Here is a 17,049-nt window from a genome sequence, read left to right on the forward strand (position 1 = left end):
AGCAGACCCAGCTCAGATGTGACCACTGTGGGCCTTCCACTCACCACAGCAGACAGCGTTTCATTTCTTTTTTCTACTCTCTTCCTTAGAACTTACGTCATGTGTGTTGGTTTCTCATGTCCGCTGCTGGCATCAGACTGTGAGGCTAAGCTGATCAGTCCAGGACAGGCAGCAGTAAGCTTGGGGGAAGGAGAGGTTAGGACTCGCCAGGTTTCATGATCAGCATGATCAGCACCTGAAAGTGCCTTATGTAAAACATGGATGTCATGGGACAGTTTAGAGACAGTGGGCTGGGCTAGGTTGAGTCACCCATGGGGGAAGGAAGGCAGGGTATTTCCTTGAGGAAGAGAGCGGCTGATCCTCTGTAATCTCTTCTCAGAATCTATCTGATGGTTCCCAGCGGTCTGAGTCAGGCTGCTGTCCAATCTGCCTTTCCCATCCAAGGGGCATGATGACCCAACGCACACTGGGGGCAGGTGTGTGCCTGGCTTTTGGGGTGGGACAGCCAGGGACTCTGGTATTGCTGGTGAAGGTGGCCTGGGCCAGATCAGTCCCTCTCTCCACCTTGAACGTTATATAGGTATAGTGTAGGGAGGACATCAAAGGCAGAAAGATGGGGAAAAGAACAGTGTGGGTATGAGCTTGCTGAGGAACCTTAGCAAGTTTCCAAAAGCCTCTGTTCCTCCTAACCACATAGTGTCCTTAACACTGTTGGTATCTGGGGACAGACATTCTTTGGGATGGTTCTGCATATTGCAGGACATCCTCACATCTCTGGCTTTATAATGCTCCTCCACATTTTCAAATACCTCCTGGTGGGGCGGGGCATGGCATGGCATGTGTGTGCTCATTGTGTCCAACCTCTTTTTGACCCCATTGACCGTAGCCCTCTAGGCTCTTCTGTCCATAGGATTTCCCAGGCAAGAATACTGGAGTGGGCTGTTATTCCTTCTCCAGGGGTTCGTCCCGACCCAGGGATCGAACCTGCATTTCTTGCATCTCCTGCATTGGCAGGCGGATTCTTTACCTCTAATTGAGAACTACTAACTCCAGTGTTTATGGGGACAGGATACATAGAGCTTTGCCGTATGTCCTGCAGATGGCTGACAGAGAGACTGGATACGTCCCCGCATTTCCAAATGTCTTAATGAAGCTTTTGTCCAGTGGGATGGTTTTTCTTCCCAGGTCACTCATGGGGGCTCCTGCTGTCTCCTGACCCCAAATGGAGCTTCCCCTGATTTCTATAGCCTGTTTGCTCACAATGGTAACCTAACAGCCGTGTGAAAAATCCAGTGGATGAAGCTGAGATTTTGTTGCAGACATTTCCAGGCCTCTTGGCTGGACGGTGTCCAGGGTGGCAGGACAGTCCGCAGGCTGAGGCGCTGCTCCATTGGACCACCAGAGGGCGCCCGAGAGCCCCCTTGTCTGCCGCAGGACCACTGGTGGCGGAGGAGACTGCAGAGGGAACTCATCTTAAAGAGGCCTGGTCCTTAAAGAGACAGGGCCACACACCGCGAACTTGAACGGTCATCCCGAAATGAGACTCTCCTGATGACAAGCGACACTGGCTAGGCTCTGATGCTCCTTTGTCCTCACTTTCTCGAATGTTGAGCCGCCACCTCTTGGAGCTGGCCTCCTTGACGACCTGCCCTCAGCCCCTGCGGGCCCCCCTGGACCTCACAGGGACAGGGCCAGCCTGGCTAGTGGCGTCAGAGCTCCTGGCAGAACAGCGCGGGGCTGAGAGGCATCTGCAGAACTCTGGCTGAGACAGCAAGAAGCACAGCCAGCTTCAGGAGAATAGTGGCCACGGGAGGGCAGAGGGCCAGCCTGTGAGCTCTGGCCCCAGATGGACTTGCCTCCGCTTCACTCGGGGCTGATAAGGTTGGAGCTGTTGAACTTTGTCTCTGGGTTCTGGGGACTTGGAGAATCCTTCCGTCTCTTCTGCCTGCCTCTTTCCAAATGCTGATGGGGACGCTGTGGTAAGTCATTTTAGGAAGGGGTGGCGGGGTGGGGCGCCAGACCCTACTGTTGATCTCTCAGATCAGCTCTCAGAAACCTCTGTGTTGACCCCTGGGTGGAACAAGCTGAGCCATGTCGAGTGAGGGCCACTTTAGCTAGAATTTGGTCCGGGACCCTCCCGAAATTGCAGCTTGCCTAGTATGCTCTTCCCAGGATGCTGGATTCACTGTGGCCCTAGCCATGGCAGTGGGGGTTCAACTCAGCTCCCAAGAAACGTGGGGGGACGTGGGGGGAGCCTCACCACTGCCGGGACCTGGATGTCACCAGGCTTCTCTCAGCCATCCGAGGGAGGCAACAAGAAGGTGAATGGAATTTTCTAGTTTACATCTTGCCATGACTTACATCTTTCCCATGACTCAAGTTGAGATAAACTTTGGAAGAGAAAATGAAGAAGTGGGGAGGGCTTTCAGTAAATCCGAGCTCCCTGTAGATCTCCCTGCCTGCTGGAAGAGCGAGGAGGCTGGGAAGCGACGGGGAGGGGAGGAAGAGGGCAGAGGACAGAACTGTTAAGCCAGACCTGCCCACTTAGAGGTGACCCAGGAGAAGCCTGGGGAATCTTTTTCTCTTCAGGCCCAAGGGCTAAGGGTGAATCTTAGAAGAGTAAGCACTGCTTTGCTCTGCTGAGCTTAAAGGAAATGGAGCAAGGAGGCAGAAACAGGCCATCCTGGGGGCTACTGGGCAGATAGGAAGCCTGAGGGACATCCATCTGGGTGCCTACCTACGGATGGGAAAACTGAGGCTGGCAAGGCTCAAGACTGGCCTGAAGCATACAAGCAGTGGGGTTTGGCTGGGCCTGGAGTTCAGGAAATTGTCGCTGGATTTGTTGCAGCCAGCTTGGCTCCAGGATCATCTGGCCCGATGGAGGAGATGTGGTTTTCTCTGGGAACCAGTTCTCGTTTTGCTTCATCACTGGTGGCTGGGGGCGGGGGGGGGGGGGGTTCTGGAGTTACATTCCTCCTGTAGCTCTGATGCTTCCTCCCTGAGTTTAACTTCACTCTGTTTATTCATTTTTAGTCACTCATTGCAGCCCAACACAGAGATTACCCATGTGGACTCTGGATTCAGAATCTCGGGTCATTTCCTAGCTGGCCAATAGCATACCTTCCTGTTTCTATGCAAAGGAATGGAGAGAATGGTAGTGCCTATCTCATTGGCTTATTATGAAGACCGAGGGAGGCAGTCTATGTGATACACATGGAGCAATGCCTGGCACTTAAGAAGCACTCGATCAAAGTTAGCTGTCATTAGTTTTATTTATTCAGCATGTATTATTGAATGCCAGTCTTTTGGGCTTTTGGCAGAAAACTGATCCAGGAGCATGGTGTAGTTACGACTGCTTTGGAGGTCCACCTGAGCCTCATCCATCCACTGGGCAAGGTGCGGTGAAAAAACACAGTCCCAGGTTTTGGGTTTTTTTTTTTTTTTTTTTTGCTGTGCTGCACAGCCTTGGGTGATTCTAGTTCTCCGACCAGGGATCAAACGCTTGCCCCCTGCACTGGAAGCCCAGAGTTCCAACCACTGGACTATCAGGGAAGTCCCTCGTCCCAGCTTTTAAAGAGCTGATCTGCCAGGAAGGATACAAAAGAGATTTTGTCTATCAGGTCAGTTTTTTGGTTTTTAATTTGAATGCAGAGCCCACCCCCACCCCACCCGAACCACCTGTATATCCCATCTACACACCCTGCTGCTCCCTGCAGACCTCAGAGTGGGGAGAGGTGCAAAGACATCCTTTTCATCACCAGTGACCCCGCGGGGACTCCCAGGCCTTCCTATTGTTCCCAGTGGAGCTGGGTTGCTAACAGTGAGGAGGGAAGAAAAGTGGAAATACCTAGTTTTGGTTCTAAGCATGGTGCCCTTTTTCCCACCCTGGCCAAGTGGTTGGTAGAGGCAAGAACTGGATAATGGAGAGGTGGGGTGTAGCACACCCCTGGGGGTTATATAAGGGCAAGACTGCTGACCTCAGATGGGGTATATCTTCTTCCCACTTGGCCCACATCATCAGCCCGGTGCTCCTGGTAACCAACCCTTAAAAGTGAAAGTGTTAGTCGCTCCAGTCATGTCTGATTCTTTGCGACTTCATGGACTGTAGCCCACCAGGCTCCTCTGTCCATGGGATTCACCAGGCAAGAATAGTGGAGTGGGTAGCCATTCACTTCTCCAGGGGATCTTCCCGACCTAGGGATCGAACCCAGGTCTCCTGCATTGCAGGCCGATTCCTTATCCTCTGAGCCGCCAAGGAAGCCCAACCAACACTTAAATCCCCCTTAAATATGCTGATGAGGCAGGAGCAGCCGCTTGCTGTGGGAGGTGAGGAGCCAAGGACAGGCTGAGTACACAGGCCAGAGGGAGGGCTGGGAAGGTGGAGTGTGTTCACCCAAAGGACTAGGCAGCAAATGGTTAGTGCAGGCTTGGAGGACGAGCTGTGATGGGTGCTGACTCCGTGCCTTGGGGTGCACGGGCAGGTCCACACTTAGCTGAATCAGGGTAGCCTGTCCACAGGAACATCCCCCTACTCTGACAGAAGGGGGTTGCTGGCAGATCACCTCACCTTGGGCACAATGTGGGTGAGAATGGCTCTAACTCTTTCCTTCCTAGGATGTGGTATTGGGTCTCCCCCACCTCCTCTCCACTAAGTGCCAGGAATCTGGAGGTTTCTGTTCCAGTCTCATGTGGCCCTGCTGCTTCCGCACACTCGTCCTATAGCCAAGGTTAGAGTCAAGCCTGTGGTGGTAATGCGCATCGGAAGCCATCCTATGTGGCCATCAAGGATCTTGACGTAACCGCCCTTTCCTGGGACACATATGTTTGAGACAGTTGTGCAGAGATGGAATAGGACTGGAAGAGTTTTCTAGAAGACCTCTGCCACCCTGCTTTCAACCCTGACAGTGGAGATAGCATGCATGGCCCTCCGTTTATTGTCTGGATGGGTTCCTTAGCTGCTCAGGGCCTCGGTTTGCTCATCTGATAAATGGAGGGAACTGAGATAATAGTGAAGCTGTTGTGTAAGCAAAGCACTCAGATCCAAGCCAGGTCCACTGCGGGCACTTTCCCTTAATTATCAGAAGCACTCCTTCTGATTGGCCTCTAAGGTCCCACGCCCCTCCCCCTATATTGCATTCTGCACTAGAAGGTTTAGAAGAGGATTGGACAGAATGTAGGGGGGAAAGCAGAGCTAAGGAGAGCAACTAACATTTTAGCTTGGAAAAAAATGCTGAAAATAGCTTGTTTAAGCCTTTGTAGATAAAAATGTAAAATGTATGCAAATGTATGTGACTCACGCAGAAACATACATCCATGGCCTCCTCACAGTCAGTGCCCAGATGTCGCCATCAGGCAGTGTTCAGAGAAGGCCCAGGCTGCCTTGGGGAGGGGCGGGGGGCGGGTGGAGTTGTTGGGGAGGGGGGCTGTATTGCTGCTTACCTGGGCTGGTATCCTGCTTGCACCTTTCTTCTGGGTCTGTGCCTTCCAGGTGGGAAGAAGAGAGGCCCTGGGGCCCTCTCTGCTCCTCTGTCTCACCGTCCTCCCTCTGGTTCCTCCAGGAGCCCGTTTGCTTCCTCTCCCATCCCAGCTCTATTTCTGGAGCATCTCATTGGAGATGCACGCCCCCCTCTCTGCCAAGCTCCAGGTGCCTGCTTGCTTGGTCCTCCCAGTCTTGTGTGCAAGTCAGAGATGGTGGGAGGTTGACAGCTGAGCAGGGAGACCCACAAGAGCCAAAGTCAGAGCCCGAGCCAGGAGGCCTGGGGTGGGGGAGAGCCCAGTGGATGCAGGGAGGGGCCAGTGTGACCTCCAGGTTGAAAACCACCCACTGTAGCCACCTGTGGATGCTTTGCACCCCAAAGCATCTTCCCCAGGGGCTCACCCCACCTCTGTGAGCCCAATGGCCCCCACCTCCCCTGGGGCAGCTCTGGTGCTACCTAAGCTGCTGCAGGGGCTGGATTCAGGCTTCCTTTCAGCATCATGCAAAAGGGTCTGCTTCTCCTTTTAAGAACAAGATCTGAAACTAATACCGTACTGCATGTCAGTGATACTGCTTTTCATTTTTTTTAAAAAAAGAGTTAGATCTGTGGTTGTTTGGAATGATGAGAACAGCACTCCACCCCCCTGTAAATGCTCTGAGATGCTGACAACACTCCCCCATGTAGAGGCCAGGTGAGCTTCATCTTGTAGGCCATCTTGTAGGGGACCCATTGAACTGGGTCCCCTACAGTCACTGCTGTTAACGCAGCTTGGGGATAAGGGGTGGAAGGGTTTGCTGCATCAGCAGAAACCTCACTCTCTGAGGTGAAAGCAGGGTAAGTGGCCCAGCGTGGGGGTTCCCTTGTGGGCCCCCTGCCTCCCTTCCCTGGGGTTCATGAAACAAGCTTCCGGGCCCCCTGCCCTGGACCACCCTAGCCTGACCCTCCGGCCCCTCCAGTCCCTTCTTCAGGGTCCTTTGGTCCAAGGAGGCCTGCAGCTGAGTTGCCTTGGGTCTCTTAGAACCAGCACCCAGGGGAAGGCATAAAACTCCCCCACTCCAGCTTCTTCATTGCCTGTTTTTTTTGGGGGGTGGGGGGCAGTGGTCTTAGGAGGAATTTTGTTTCTAAAGGTCTCTTCTCAGAGGCATCTTGAGCCCTGACTTCCCTCAACTTGTGATTATGCACCCTTGGTGTCCCTCCTTAGATGCGCTGCCGCTGCAATCCCCAGAGAAGGTTCCCGCCGGGGACCCAGCGGAGACCCTGGGGTCTCTCCTCTAACCCTGTTTGTCCTCCACGCCCCTCGACGACCTCCTCGGCCTCCTGCCTTCCTCTGCTCGCCGCCTCCCTGGTGTGAAGGGCAGGGAGCAGCCTGGCTTTTAGGTCAAGAGTGTCTAAATAGGCAGTGTTAAGGTTTGGAAGGAGAGTCCTTGGGCAGCCAACGCTTCGCGCGGGCGGGCTCGACGTTAACCCCGTCCGCGCCGCTCCCCGGGCTTGCCGAGGGGAGGGGCCTGGCAGCCGCCCTGGCCCCTGAAACTGCGCTTAGAGATCCTGGGGTGGCAGGTGATGTCACCCCTGCGGGCCCATAGGTCTCCCCGCGGCACCTAGTCTGCGGGTTGCCAGAATTTGGCCAAGCCCAGCAAGGGGAAGGAAGAGGAGTCTGGGTCTGCGCCGCCCCCCCGGAGACCCCCACAGACCCCCTCCTCGGTCACCGGCTGGAGTCCCTCTCCGGGTGGGGGACACCGGCTGCTCCCCGCACCTCTGCGGGGGGTCTGGAGGCGTGCCGCGGCGGGGGAGGGGGCGCGGGAGCCTCGCGCCGATTGGTCGCGGCTCCCGCCCCCCGCCCCTGGGCGCCGCGCAGCCCCGGGGAAGTTGCTAGTTGGCGGGCGGGCTGCGGGGCCGCAGCTCCGGGATCCGCAGCGGGGCTCGCGGCGGCCGCAGGGGCCGGAAGGGCTCCCGGGGGCGCTCGCCGGCCCTCGCCCGCCCTCCCCCTCCTCCCGGGCGGCTCCGATCGCTCCTCCCTGCTACCTGTTTCCCTGCCTCCCCCTCGCCTCCACCCAGCGCTCGGCAACTTCGGCCTGCGGGGCCCGCCGCCCGCGCCCTCCCTCCTTTGTTGTGCGATGAGGGTCGGGTTTCCGATCTGACGGAGCCTTCGCCGCCGCAGCCGCGCGGAGCCGCGGGCATGGAGCCGCTGAGCCATCGGGGCCTGCCGCGCCTCTCCTGGATCGACACCCTCTACAGCAGTACGTGTGTGCGCGCGGGTCGGGGAGGCCGGGCGGGAACGCGTCCCGGAGCCCCGCGTGGAGCCCCGACGGCCCCCGGGGTTCGCCTTGCCGGGCTTGGCTGGAGCGGGCTGGGGGCTGCCGGCACGGCCGCCCAGGTGCCTGGCGGGCCGGGAGGCGGGAGGAGCGGCTTGGCGCCCCGCGATCAGTCGCTGATGGGATCCCCAGAGTGGACTTCCAGCCGGAGCGGGGGTGAAGGGGGCGCAGTGGATCGACGGGGCCAGGAGAGCTGTGTCACCCCTCTCCCACCTGTTGTGTAACCGAGCTCTCCCCAACCCTGGAGCGGAGGGGAAGAGCCCCGTAGTGTGCTGACCCCCGCTCCCCGGCTGGCTGCTCCTTGTGTGCACGCCGAAGCAGAAAGGCCATTTTGGCGAAGTCCTTGGCGCCTGGACTTGCCATCTCAGGGACACCCTGAGGCCAGGGTGTTTCGGGTGGGGGTGGGGTCGTATGGTAAGGGAGACTGTAGGTGTCGATCTCCGCGGGGGGCCGTTTGGATGAAGGACCTGAAAACCCCCAGCTCAGCAGTCTTTCCTGCCAGGCTCATCATCATCCCCACCATCACCCTCCTTCCTCCCCTACCCCACCCCCCCAAAAAGAAAAAAAAACAAAAACCCTTCTCCGCGTTTCCACCCTCCTCGTTCCCAAATCTGCCTCGATCATGTGATTGCTCTTGCACTGGTGCTGGGGATGTGTAAGAGATCACGCCTACCTTCTGGGGGCTTACGCCCAGCCTTGAGCGCCCCCTTCCCCTCACCCCCTTCCCCCCACCCCACCCTCACTCTTGCTTAGGTGGCTAAAGCACTGCATTTTGCCCACCCCTCCCTTGAGACATCGTCCCCAAGCTTTCAGTGGTATAGGAAGAGAGAGGGTTCTACTGGCTCCTGAAGAAGGTAATAAGTGGATTTTGCCCTCCCTGGTCGCTTCAGGGGAACCGGCCCACTTTCTCTTGCTAGGTCTCCCAGCCTAGGGTCCCACGGGGGAGGCAGGTGGAACCAGGTTCCCCCTTCTGGACTCTAGATGCCACGGAACAAGGCTACATGTCAGGGTTAACCTGGTTTGAATGGTGGGGAGAGTGGACAAGTTGATCCCTTGAACCCCAAATTCTTGCCCTGGAGGCTTCTCAGTACTCATTACCCAGCCTCTGACCTCTGTATCCCCTTGGGTCCCCATCATTCCCCATAGCTTTTTCTCCCCCACTCTTCTCCTCCTCCCCCTCCATCCTTTCCCCCCCCCCCCCCAATCTGTTTTCCCTTCCTTTCCTCCCCCCAGCAGCTCTCCTTGTGATGGTTCATTCTGCTTTGGTTTTTCAACATCAAAAGAGCAAAGCTGGATCCCCTGGGTGTCAGTCCTGCGCCAAGCCCAGCCACTCCATCTGCTCCTTCCCCTGCAGAGGCCGGCACCATTGGGTGAAGGTCAGGGTCCACGGCTGCTGTGTGGCGTGTGTGCACACGTGTCTGCCTGAATGGGGGCACACATCTGCTCAGAGCCCGGCTGCAGATCAGCTCCTGACCCCAAAGGGAGGATTAGTGACCTCCTCTTCACTGTGCGCTTGCAAAAAACAGTCATAACAATGCCTCATATTCACATGCAGCTTATGTTCCTGAATATTTCTGGCTCTTTGCAAAACCCAGTCCTGCTTTCCCTATTTCCCAAGGCATAGAATCCTACAAAAAGCTGTCTCTGGCTTTCTCTTCATTGCCTTAAAGAAGCCTCCCCTGCCTGATCCTCTATCTGGTCAATCCCAAGTTTTCCTGACATCCTCCACTCTACCCTAATACCTGTCTGCCCACCCCGCCTCCCTCCAACACATACACAACCTGGAGCAAAGCAGCACAATTGCTTTGAAAATTTCCAATTAGAGGAAGGTGGGATTGGAAAGGGGAATTCGACTGAGGGCTTCTTTGTGGGGGGTGCCTGTTAATCAGCCCTGACTCAGGCAGTCTGGCATCTGAACTGTCTACCCTTCTGCTGCTGCCTTGGCCTCTGGGCTCCTGGGGCAGCCTGGATAGAGGGGAGGCGGGGGGGCACTGGCTCGGCAGCAGTGTGAGGAGTCCTTGCCTCCTTCTTCCAAACAGCTTATTGGAGAGCTGTAGAATGAGACTTCCTGGGGAGGTGCTGTGCAGTCATGTTTGGGCTGTTAGCCATGAAGTTTCCTCTTGACAAGAGCCTAAATTAAAACAAATACCCGAGCTGTCATTTGCCTGGCAGCATGGTTTTGTGGCTCCCTGAAGAAGTTCCCATGCCTCTCGGGAAGCTATTTGGTTACAGGTCTCACAGTCCTGGGGTGGCAAGTCCCCACAAAAGCCAAATCCATCAGGAATCATAAAGGGGGTGTACACAGGGCACAGGGTAGCCAGGATACTTCTCAGGAACGTGAAAGTCCTGGTGGCAGTGATAGTAGCATCTCCAAGGACCTGCTGTGTGCCAGGCACTGTGCTGGGTGCTCTCCATCCAGTCTCTGCAAACCTCACAACTCTGCAAGACGGGTGGTCTTATCTCTCTTTTACGGGAAAAGTGGCTGGCCAGGCTCAAATCATTACCCTAGGTCACATGACTGATAAGTGACAAAGTTGGGATTCAGATCCTACCGTAGGATGTTGAGGAAGACTCTTGAGTGTCACCCAGATATGTCTGAGCTTATTCACAGTCTTGCAGTGGGGGACATCTGTCACTCTGGTCCTCTGTCTCAGTGTTGTCCCCAGAGTGGCCCAGCAGAGTAAGGGGTCTCAGTGATTCTGAGCCTCACTTGACTCTGTGTCTCTTGGAGGAACTGGAGACTGGTCCTGAAGCCAAGGCAGGGGTGTTTGAGGCTCTGTCTGATTTCACTGAGGCTGGTGGTTCTGTATGCCTAAGGTGCCAGCCTTTGGAACTGTCAGCTCATTCTTTCTGGCTTTCGTATCTGTGCACACTTCCATGGCAGCTTGATGGTCCCTTGATAAGGGGTAGACAGCAGACTCCCTCTTTCCCCTATTGTTGAAGTCCTGAAGTTCTGCAGTGATGGCGCAGAGAGCTGGGTTGGCTCCCAGCTGCCCGTGTGATCTGGGATGGACTGGAGCAAGGTTTTTGCCCGTGGTCAGCTAGCGTGGTGGATGAGGGTTCCTGCCACCCCACTTCCTGTCCCTGGACCATTCATTTTCCTACATTCACGTCATAGCATCAGCTGTGCCTCTCAGGGCCTTGCCTAGATTATTTCCCTGAAGCTGGTGTGTTTCTCTCTGCACGGAGCTGTTGTCTCTGTGTGTGTGTTCTCTGCCTGTGTTCTTCATTTTATCTTCTCTCTTTCACTACTCCTTCCACTAAATACTTACCACTTTCTCTTGGCTTCCTTCTGTACCACGGCATCAGGTTGGATCAAATTAAGTTCTATAGAATAATAAAAAGGGGGGGTGCTCTGAAACTTTCTCTTATCCCTCTGAGTGGAGATGAAAATCTTTCACTATATGTTCAGGATTTCTTTAAGAGAGAACTGAGGACTAATTTAAGGTACATATAAGGTATGCCTTTGCCCTTCTAGCCTCTTTTTTGTCCCAGGAGATTTAACTCTGGCCTCAGACATGCTGACTCTATGGAGCCAAGCAAAAGCCTCTACTATTGGGATGTCATAGAAGGCAGAGCATGATCATCTGTTATTAGAACCTGCCTTTCGGAGCTCACTTCTGTTACCTGAAACAGCATTTCCAAGGGAAGTTTCTGCCTCCGGTGATATTTTTATGCCCCTTACAGACTCGGTGCCCTGTCTAATGGGCAGGAAACCATTTGGGGCTATGAGGATACAAACCCATCTCCAGATGACCATGAACCTGTCTCAGTTTCCCACCATATTCCTATGTTAGCTGCACCAAAGACCAAGCCACTGGCCTGACAGTCGATGTGGGCTTGATCAGGGCAACTCTCTTACCCAGGCCACATCAGACTAACCCAGTGTGTGCCAGTGAACACCTGCAAATGGATGCTTTCTTGTCCCGTGGCTAAGCCCCAGTCATTTATTCCTGTCTGTCTTCACCAGCCCGTAATTGACATGACTGCTGGAGTCCGATAGGTGGGCCTGGCAGAAGAATTAAGTCTCCTACTCAGAGAAATGTAGTTTTTCGTCATTGTTGTGATTGCTGGTGTTGCTGTTCTTTAGAGAAAGGAAGGAGTGACAGGAACATTTGTGAAGAATCAGCTAGGAGGGTAGAAGATGGGAGGAGAGTGGGTAGGAGGGAAAACTTGGGTTGTTCTCTGGGTCTGGGGGCGATTCTGACACCTTTGTTATGCACACTCTGTAGGGTGAAGCTCTGATGTCTCACGTGGGTGCAATGGAGATTAATTGGTTAATATTTCTTGAATGTTTTGAAGAGGAGGAGTGCTCTTTAACTGCTCAGCTGTCCAGCTCATCCCAGCTTTTGTCACTGAGCAGATCCATGAAAGGCTGCCCGAGGAGTTTGGAAGGGGCTGGGAAGGGTGCAAGGGGACGGGCAGGGGCAGAGTGTTGAACCAGGTTCTTCGCTGGTGCCTAGCCCAAGGCCTTGTGCCGTAGTAAGCCCACAGTAAGTTTTGGTTGCACGAGTGAGTATGAGAGGGAAAAGACTTCCGGGTTCTTGGCTCCTTTAACTCCTGACTCCATCCGAAACCCCAGAAGCCCATTAGCTGGCCCATTCACAAGTTTCTGGCTGTGTGGATTTGGTAATTGTAGTAGCTTGTAGTGGAGTCGGAGACCCCCCAAGGGAGTCCCACGCATTGCTGGGGCTTGTGATTACGTGATTGGAAGCCTTCGCTGCCAGCGTTGGTGCTGCAGCTGTTTGGCTCAGCTTGAGCCCTTTGGGGTGACAAGCAGCTTCAGGACAACTGCGTGTCATCTCCACGTCATCAGCTGCCTCGGCCAGGCCCCTGGCTCTGGTAGGCTGAGGTGATCCATGGGGCTTGGAGGACCCGCCACATTCTACCTACAGGGTCTTGGCGCTTTCCACTGAGTACCAGAGAAGAGGCCTGCAGGCTCACCTCTCTCCAGGGCTGCATAGAAGAAGCTGATTTTTCTTTTGACTTGTGGCCTTGGTCTGCCCTTGCTTGCATTCCTTAGGGCAAGATATGGCCGAGCCATGGATGCCCCTGGGGGCAGTGGGAGCATTCTGCTTGTCCCCGAAGCTGGGGGAGAACCTGATCCAGTAAATGGGGGAGAAGAAAGAAGGGCTACAGGCAAATGATAGCATACACCTGGATAGGAGAGTTGGGGATAGAGGCCCAAGTCTACCCCTTGCCCAGGGCGTTTGTCACAGAGCCCTCTGAGATAGAGCCAGCTGGACCCATGACCCACTGCAGATGGGGCAACCAAATCTTTTCCCCCAGGCTCAGACTTCATTTGGGCCTTTCTTGGTTTTCTACCCTTGCCCTTTATTCCTGTCTTCTCTTCCTGCCATTTCTTCCACACTGCTGGATGAAAAACGAATATGGGTTTACTGGCCACATAGAAACTGACAGGGTCAACGTGGTCTTTGGGAGACAGGGTGGGCTCTGTGATGACCAAATTGGTCACGTGCCCTCCCCCCTTTCCTCCACCCTCACCTCTGAGGTCCTCATGCCCCTCAAGACCAGTGATCCTCAACCTTTTTGGCACCCTGGGTGAGGAAGATCCCCTGGAGGAGGGCATGGCAACCCACTTCAGTATTCTTGCCTGTACAGAGGAGCCTGGTGCGCTATGGACCATCACAAAGAGTCAGACACGACTGAAGCAACTTGAGCACGAACGTGAGCTGTGGGTTTACTCAGGACTGCTGGGGAAGAATGTGACCATAATTACCTTCATGGGATTGAAGGGCTGATCCTATTAGTGTGCTGGGCTAACCTCTTCCTCCTGGGCATTGCCTCCTGGCCAGCTGTGAGGGTTTAATGGATCAAGATCATGGAGACCGAAGATGTTGTATAATTAAGCCTAGTTATTTTCCGAGCTGGGGGTAGCCACTCCCCACAGCAGCAATTGATTTCCTCACTTGTGGTCACCGTATTCAGTTGCAAGTTACCCTGGGCCTAAGCTGCATACAGTCCATCGTTTTGAGTGAATGCCTCCCTTTGAAGGCACAGCTTTAGGAGAACAATCCCTTTCTGAGGGGTCTGGGTGACTGTGTGCTCTATGTGATGGCGCCTCTGGAGTTGTGCTGTGGGACCTCTTATGGACATATGTCTGAGCTCTGCAAAGCCACATGGAAACCTCATCCATGGGTCTCTCGCAACCACTGGGCCCAAGGAAAAGAAAGCCCAGTAGTCCAGCCAAGCTCATAGATTTTAGGTTTTTCTGTTTGGTTTAGGAAGAATGGAAGAAGCCATAATGTTTAACTAGTCCTACTGTGTGTCAGATGCTGTGCTAGGTACTTTCTTACATTACCCTAACAACTCACCAAGGCACCTTTTATCATCCCCCTGGCCTACGGATGAGGACTCCGAGGCCCTGAGAGGTTAAGTTATTGCCGAAGGTCTCCTGGTTTGAGCCAGGTCAGTTCTCAACTGTAGTTGAGTTGCAGATGGCTGCAACTCTACCTATAGCCGATTCAGCTGCCAACAGCAATAACGATCTTAGCCAACACCCATGAGGACCTACTGTGTGTCAGCATGCCCCTGGGCACTGCCCATGTGTTATCACTAATCCTCAACAGTCCCTACCTTATGAGGTAAGAAGGAATTATCACTACCGGGAGGAAACTGGGACTCAGGGAAGTTAAGTAATTAATTCAAGGTCCTAGAGTGCAAGCCAGGAGTCAAGCATAGAATTGGCCTCATTTTTTTAACAGATATTTTTATTTATTTCAGAGAAGGGAATGGCAACCCACTCCAGTACTCTTGCCTGGAGAATCCCACAGACGGGGGAGCCTGGTGGGCTGCCGTTTGTGGGGTCACACAGAGTCGGACACGACTGGAGCGACTTCGCAGCAGCATTTGTATTTATTTGGCTGCATCCGCATCTTAGTTGAAGCAGGCAGGGTCTTTAGTCGCAGCATGTGAACTCTTAGCTGTGGTATGGGGGTCTAGTGGCATGTGAGACCAAACCCGGGCCCCCTTCATTGGGAGCGTGGAGTCTTAACCACTGGACCACCAGGGAAATCCCCTGGCCTGACTCAACCCCTCTTTCTCTGACTCCCTTGCCTTTCATGGCAGCTGGTATTTTGTGGAGGTTGATTGATCTGTTCATCTCTCTAACTAGAAGGACAACTATGGAGACGGTCTTGGTCCCCCCATGGTATCTGGACCGCTCTCAGCCTTCAGGTGCGCTGTAAGTGCCCACCGGCTGGGCTGCCTCTTCCTAAAAATGGATCCCAAGGAACCCTCCCATGGGTACTTGAACCCCTTATCCCAGAGTTACCTCATCCCTGGATTCCTGGCAAGAGTTACTCTGTGTTAACCCCAAAATAAATAAAGAGGAAGGAGAGAAAATAGACTGGAGGGCAGGGACGGGCAACAGCTAAGGCCCATTTTTGAGAGCTGAGCAAGGCAAAGGACGAGTGGGTGGGGACTAGAGAAGGCGAGGACTTGGCTGAGCCCTGGCGCATTGGCTCTGATCTCAGCCCTTTTTAAATTCACCACCACAGTTTCCAAAGGGAAATGAGGTGAGCTCTCGGGCATTAATCAGGCCACCATGCACCAAGGCCCTTTTCTGAGGCCCAGGGCCAGTTGGGCCACAGATCCAGCTTCTGCATTTGAACTCACACACGCACAGCATGCTGGTGATGGGGTAGCTCCAGCGCAGGCCCAGAGTCCCCTGCCCAGAGTTCAGGCCTCTGTGAAGGCCAGTGTCTGCTACAGTGGAAGGCCCCTCTTTGGCTGGAGCCAGAAAGGCTAGGACATGATCTGAGGGCTTGCTGCAAAGGTTGGTATGTGGAGAGTTTTGGGGGTGATGATAAAGGGGGTAAAAGCCTGTCCTGAGCTGACCACCCAAGCAGGAGGATAAAAGTGGAGATGAGGGGAGGGGAGGGGCGCCTCCATTCTCTTCCTTTCCCTTCGCTGCTCAGAATGTCACAGGCCGCTTCCTTCCTTCTGAGTCTGCAGGCGTTTTTAGGAACTCCTTCTTGGTAGGGTGTAGGGACCCATAAACCACCCCCTCCCTGGCTCTTCTGTTTGTAGAGAGGCTAATGTGAAATTCCAGCCGCTCCCCGGTCTTAGGCGTTCCTGACGCCTTTCTCCCACCACCTTGAACTTGCCCCAGCCTTCTTCCTCCTGCTGCCCTGGTGTGCTCCTGCCCTCCGTGTGAGTCCGGGTTGCAAGCAGAACCAGAGGCTCCACCTTGACAAGTGCATCCTTCAAGCGCCACCCGGAGGTGACCTCTGTCCCCTCCCCCACCCAGAGCTTTCTCCCGTTCTTCCGGCCCCGCCCCCAGCCTCCTTCCCCGTCTCCTTCGCTGCTCGTCTAGGGAAAAGGCATCTTCTGGGGAAAGCCAATGAAACAGGGCTGCCCAAGCCGGGGAGGGTTGAGAGGGCCTGGAGAGGGATCCTGTCCCTCCAAAAATGACACGGTTCACTCTCGAGTGTCTCCACTCTTCGTTCTGGGTCAATGCTTGAGTCTTTCCTCACCTCAGCAGGACCGGGAAGCATCCACATAATAGCTCGTGGGAGGGGCTGTTGTTAGCAGTTCTGTCGTGAGAGAGGACCCAGAGAGCTGTGATGGGACCTGGAGATCTGCTCATGGGTGGCCTGGCCAAAGGAGTCAACTCCCCGCCTCCCGGACTCCCCTCCTCCCCAACTCCCCTCCTCTGCCCCTCCCCTCTTCCCGCTGTTCCCCACCCCCATTGGAATTAAGTTAGCAGAGGCCAGGGGCCCCTACCAAAGGGAAATTGGGCTAGGTGTGTGTGTGTGTGTGTGTGTGTGTGTATCTGTGTGTGTGTGTGTGTGTATCTGTGTGTGTGTGTCTGTGTGTGTCTCTGTGTGTGTGTGTGTCTGTGTGTGTGTGTGTCTGTGTGTGTGTGTCTGTGTGTGTGTGTCTGTGTGTGTGTGTGTGTGTGTCTGTGTGTGTGTGTCTGTGTGTGTGTGTGTGTGTGTGTGTGTGTGTGTGTGTGTGTGGACCCCATGGACAATACAGTCCATGGAATTCTCCAGGCCAGGATACTGGAGTGGGTCGCCTATCCTGTCTCCAGGGCATCTTCCCGACCCAGGGATCAAACGGGGTCTCCTGCATTGTAGGCAGATTCTTCACCAACTGAGCTATCAGGGAAGCCCTCGACTAGATGAGTGACTCACTAACTCTTTGGACGACCGCTCATACAGAATACAGACATTTTACATTGTGAGCCAGGGCACACACAAACTGAACAAGAGTTCATGGGATAGTACTTACTG

At 54.6% G+C, this 17,049-nt stretch overlaps 1 protein-coding gene across 1 annotated transcript in view; it reads left to right on the forward strand.

The window, feature by feature from the left end:
• Positions 1-7,653: 7,653 nt before the first annotated feature.
• Positions 7,654-17,049, forward strand: part of LOC138083411 (active breakpoint cluster region-related protein) — a 142,912-nt gene continuing 133,516 nt past the window's right edge. The window contains exon 1 of the mRNA XM_068977297.1: positions 7,654-7,714. Coding sequence (XP_068833398.1) covers positions 7,654-7,714 — 61 coding nt within the window. The remainder of the gene's footprint in view (positions 7,715-17,049) is intronic.

The sequence above is a fragment of the Capricornis sumatraensis genome, chromosome 8 (genome assembly GCF_032405125.1).
Source record: "Capricornis sumatraensis isolate serow.1 chromosome 8, serow.2, whole genome shotgun sequence".
Taxonomy (NCBI): domain Eukaryota; kingdom Metazoa; phylum Chordata; class Mammalia; order Artiodactyla; family Bovidae; genus Capricornis; species Capricornis sumatraensis.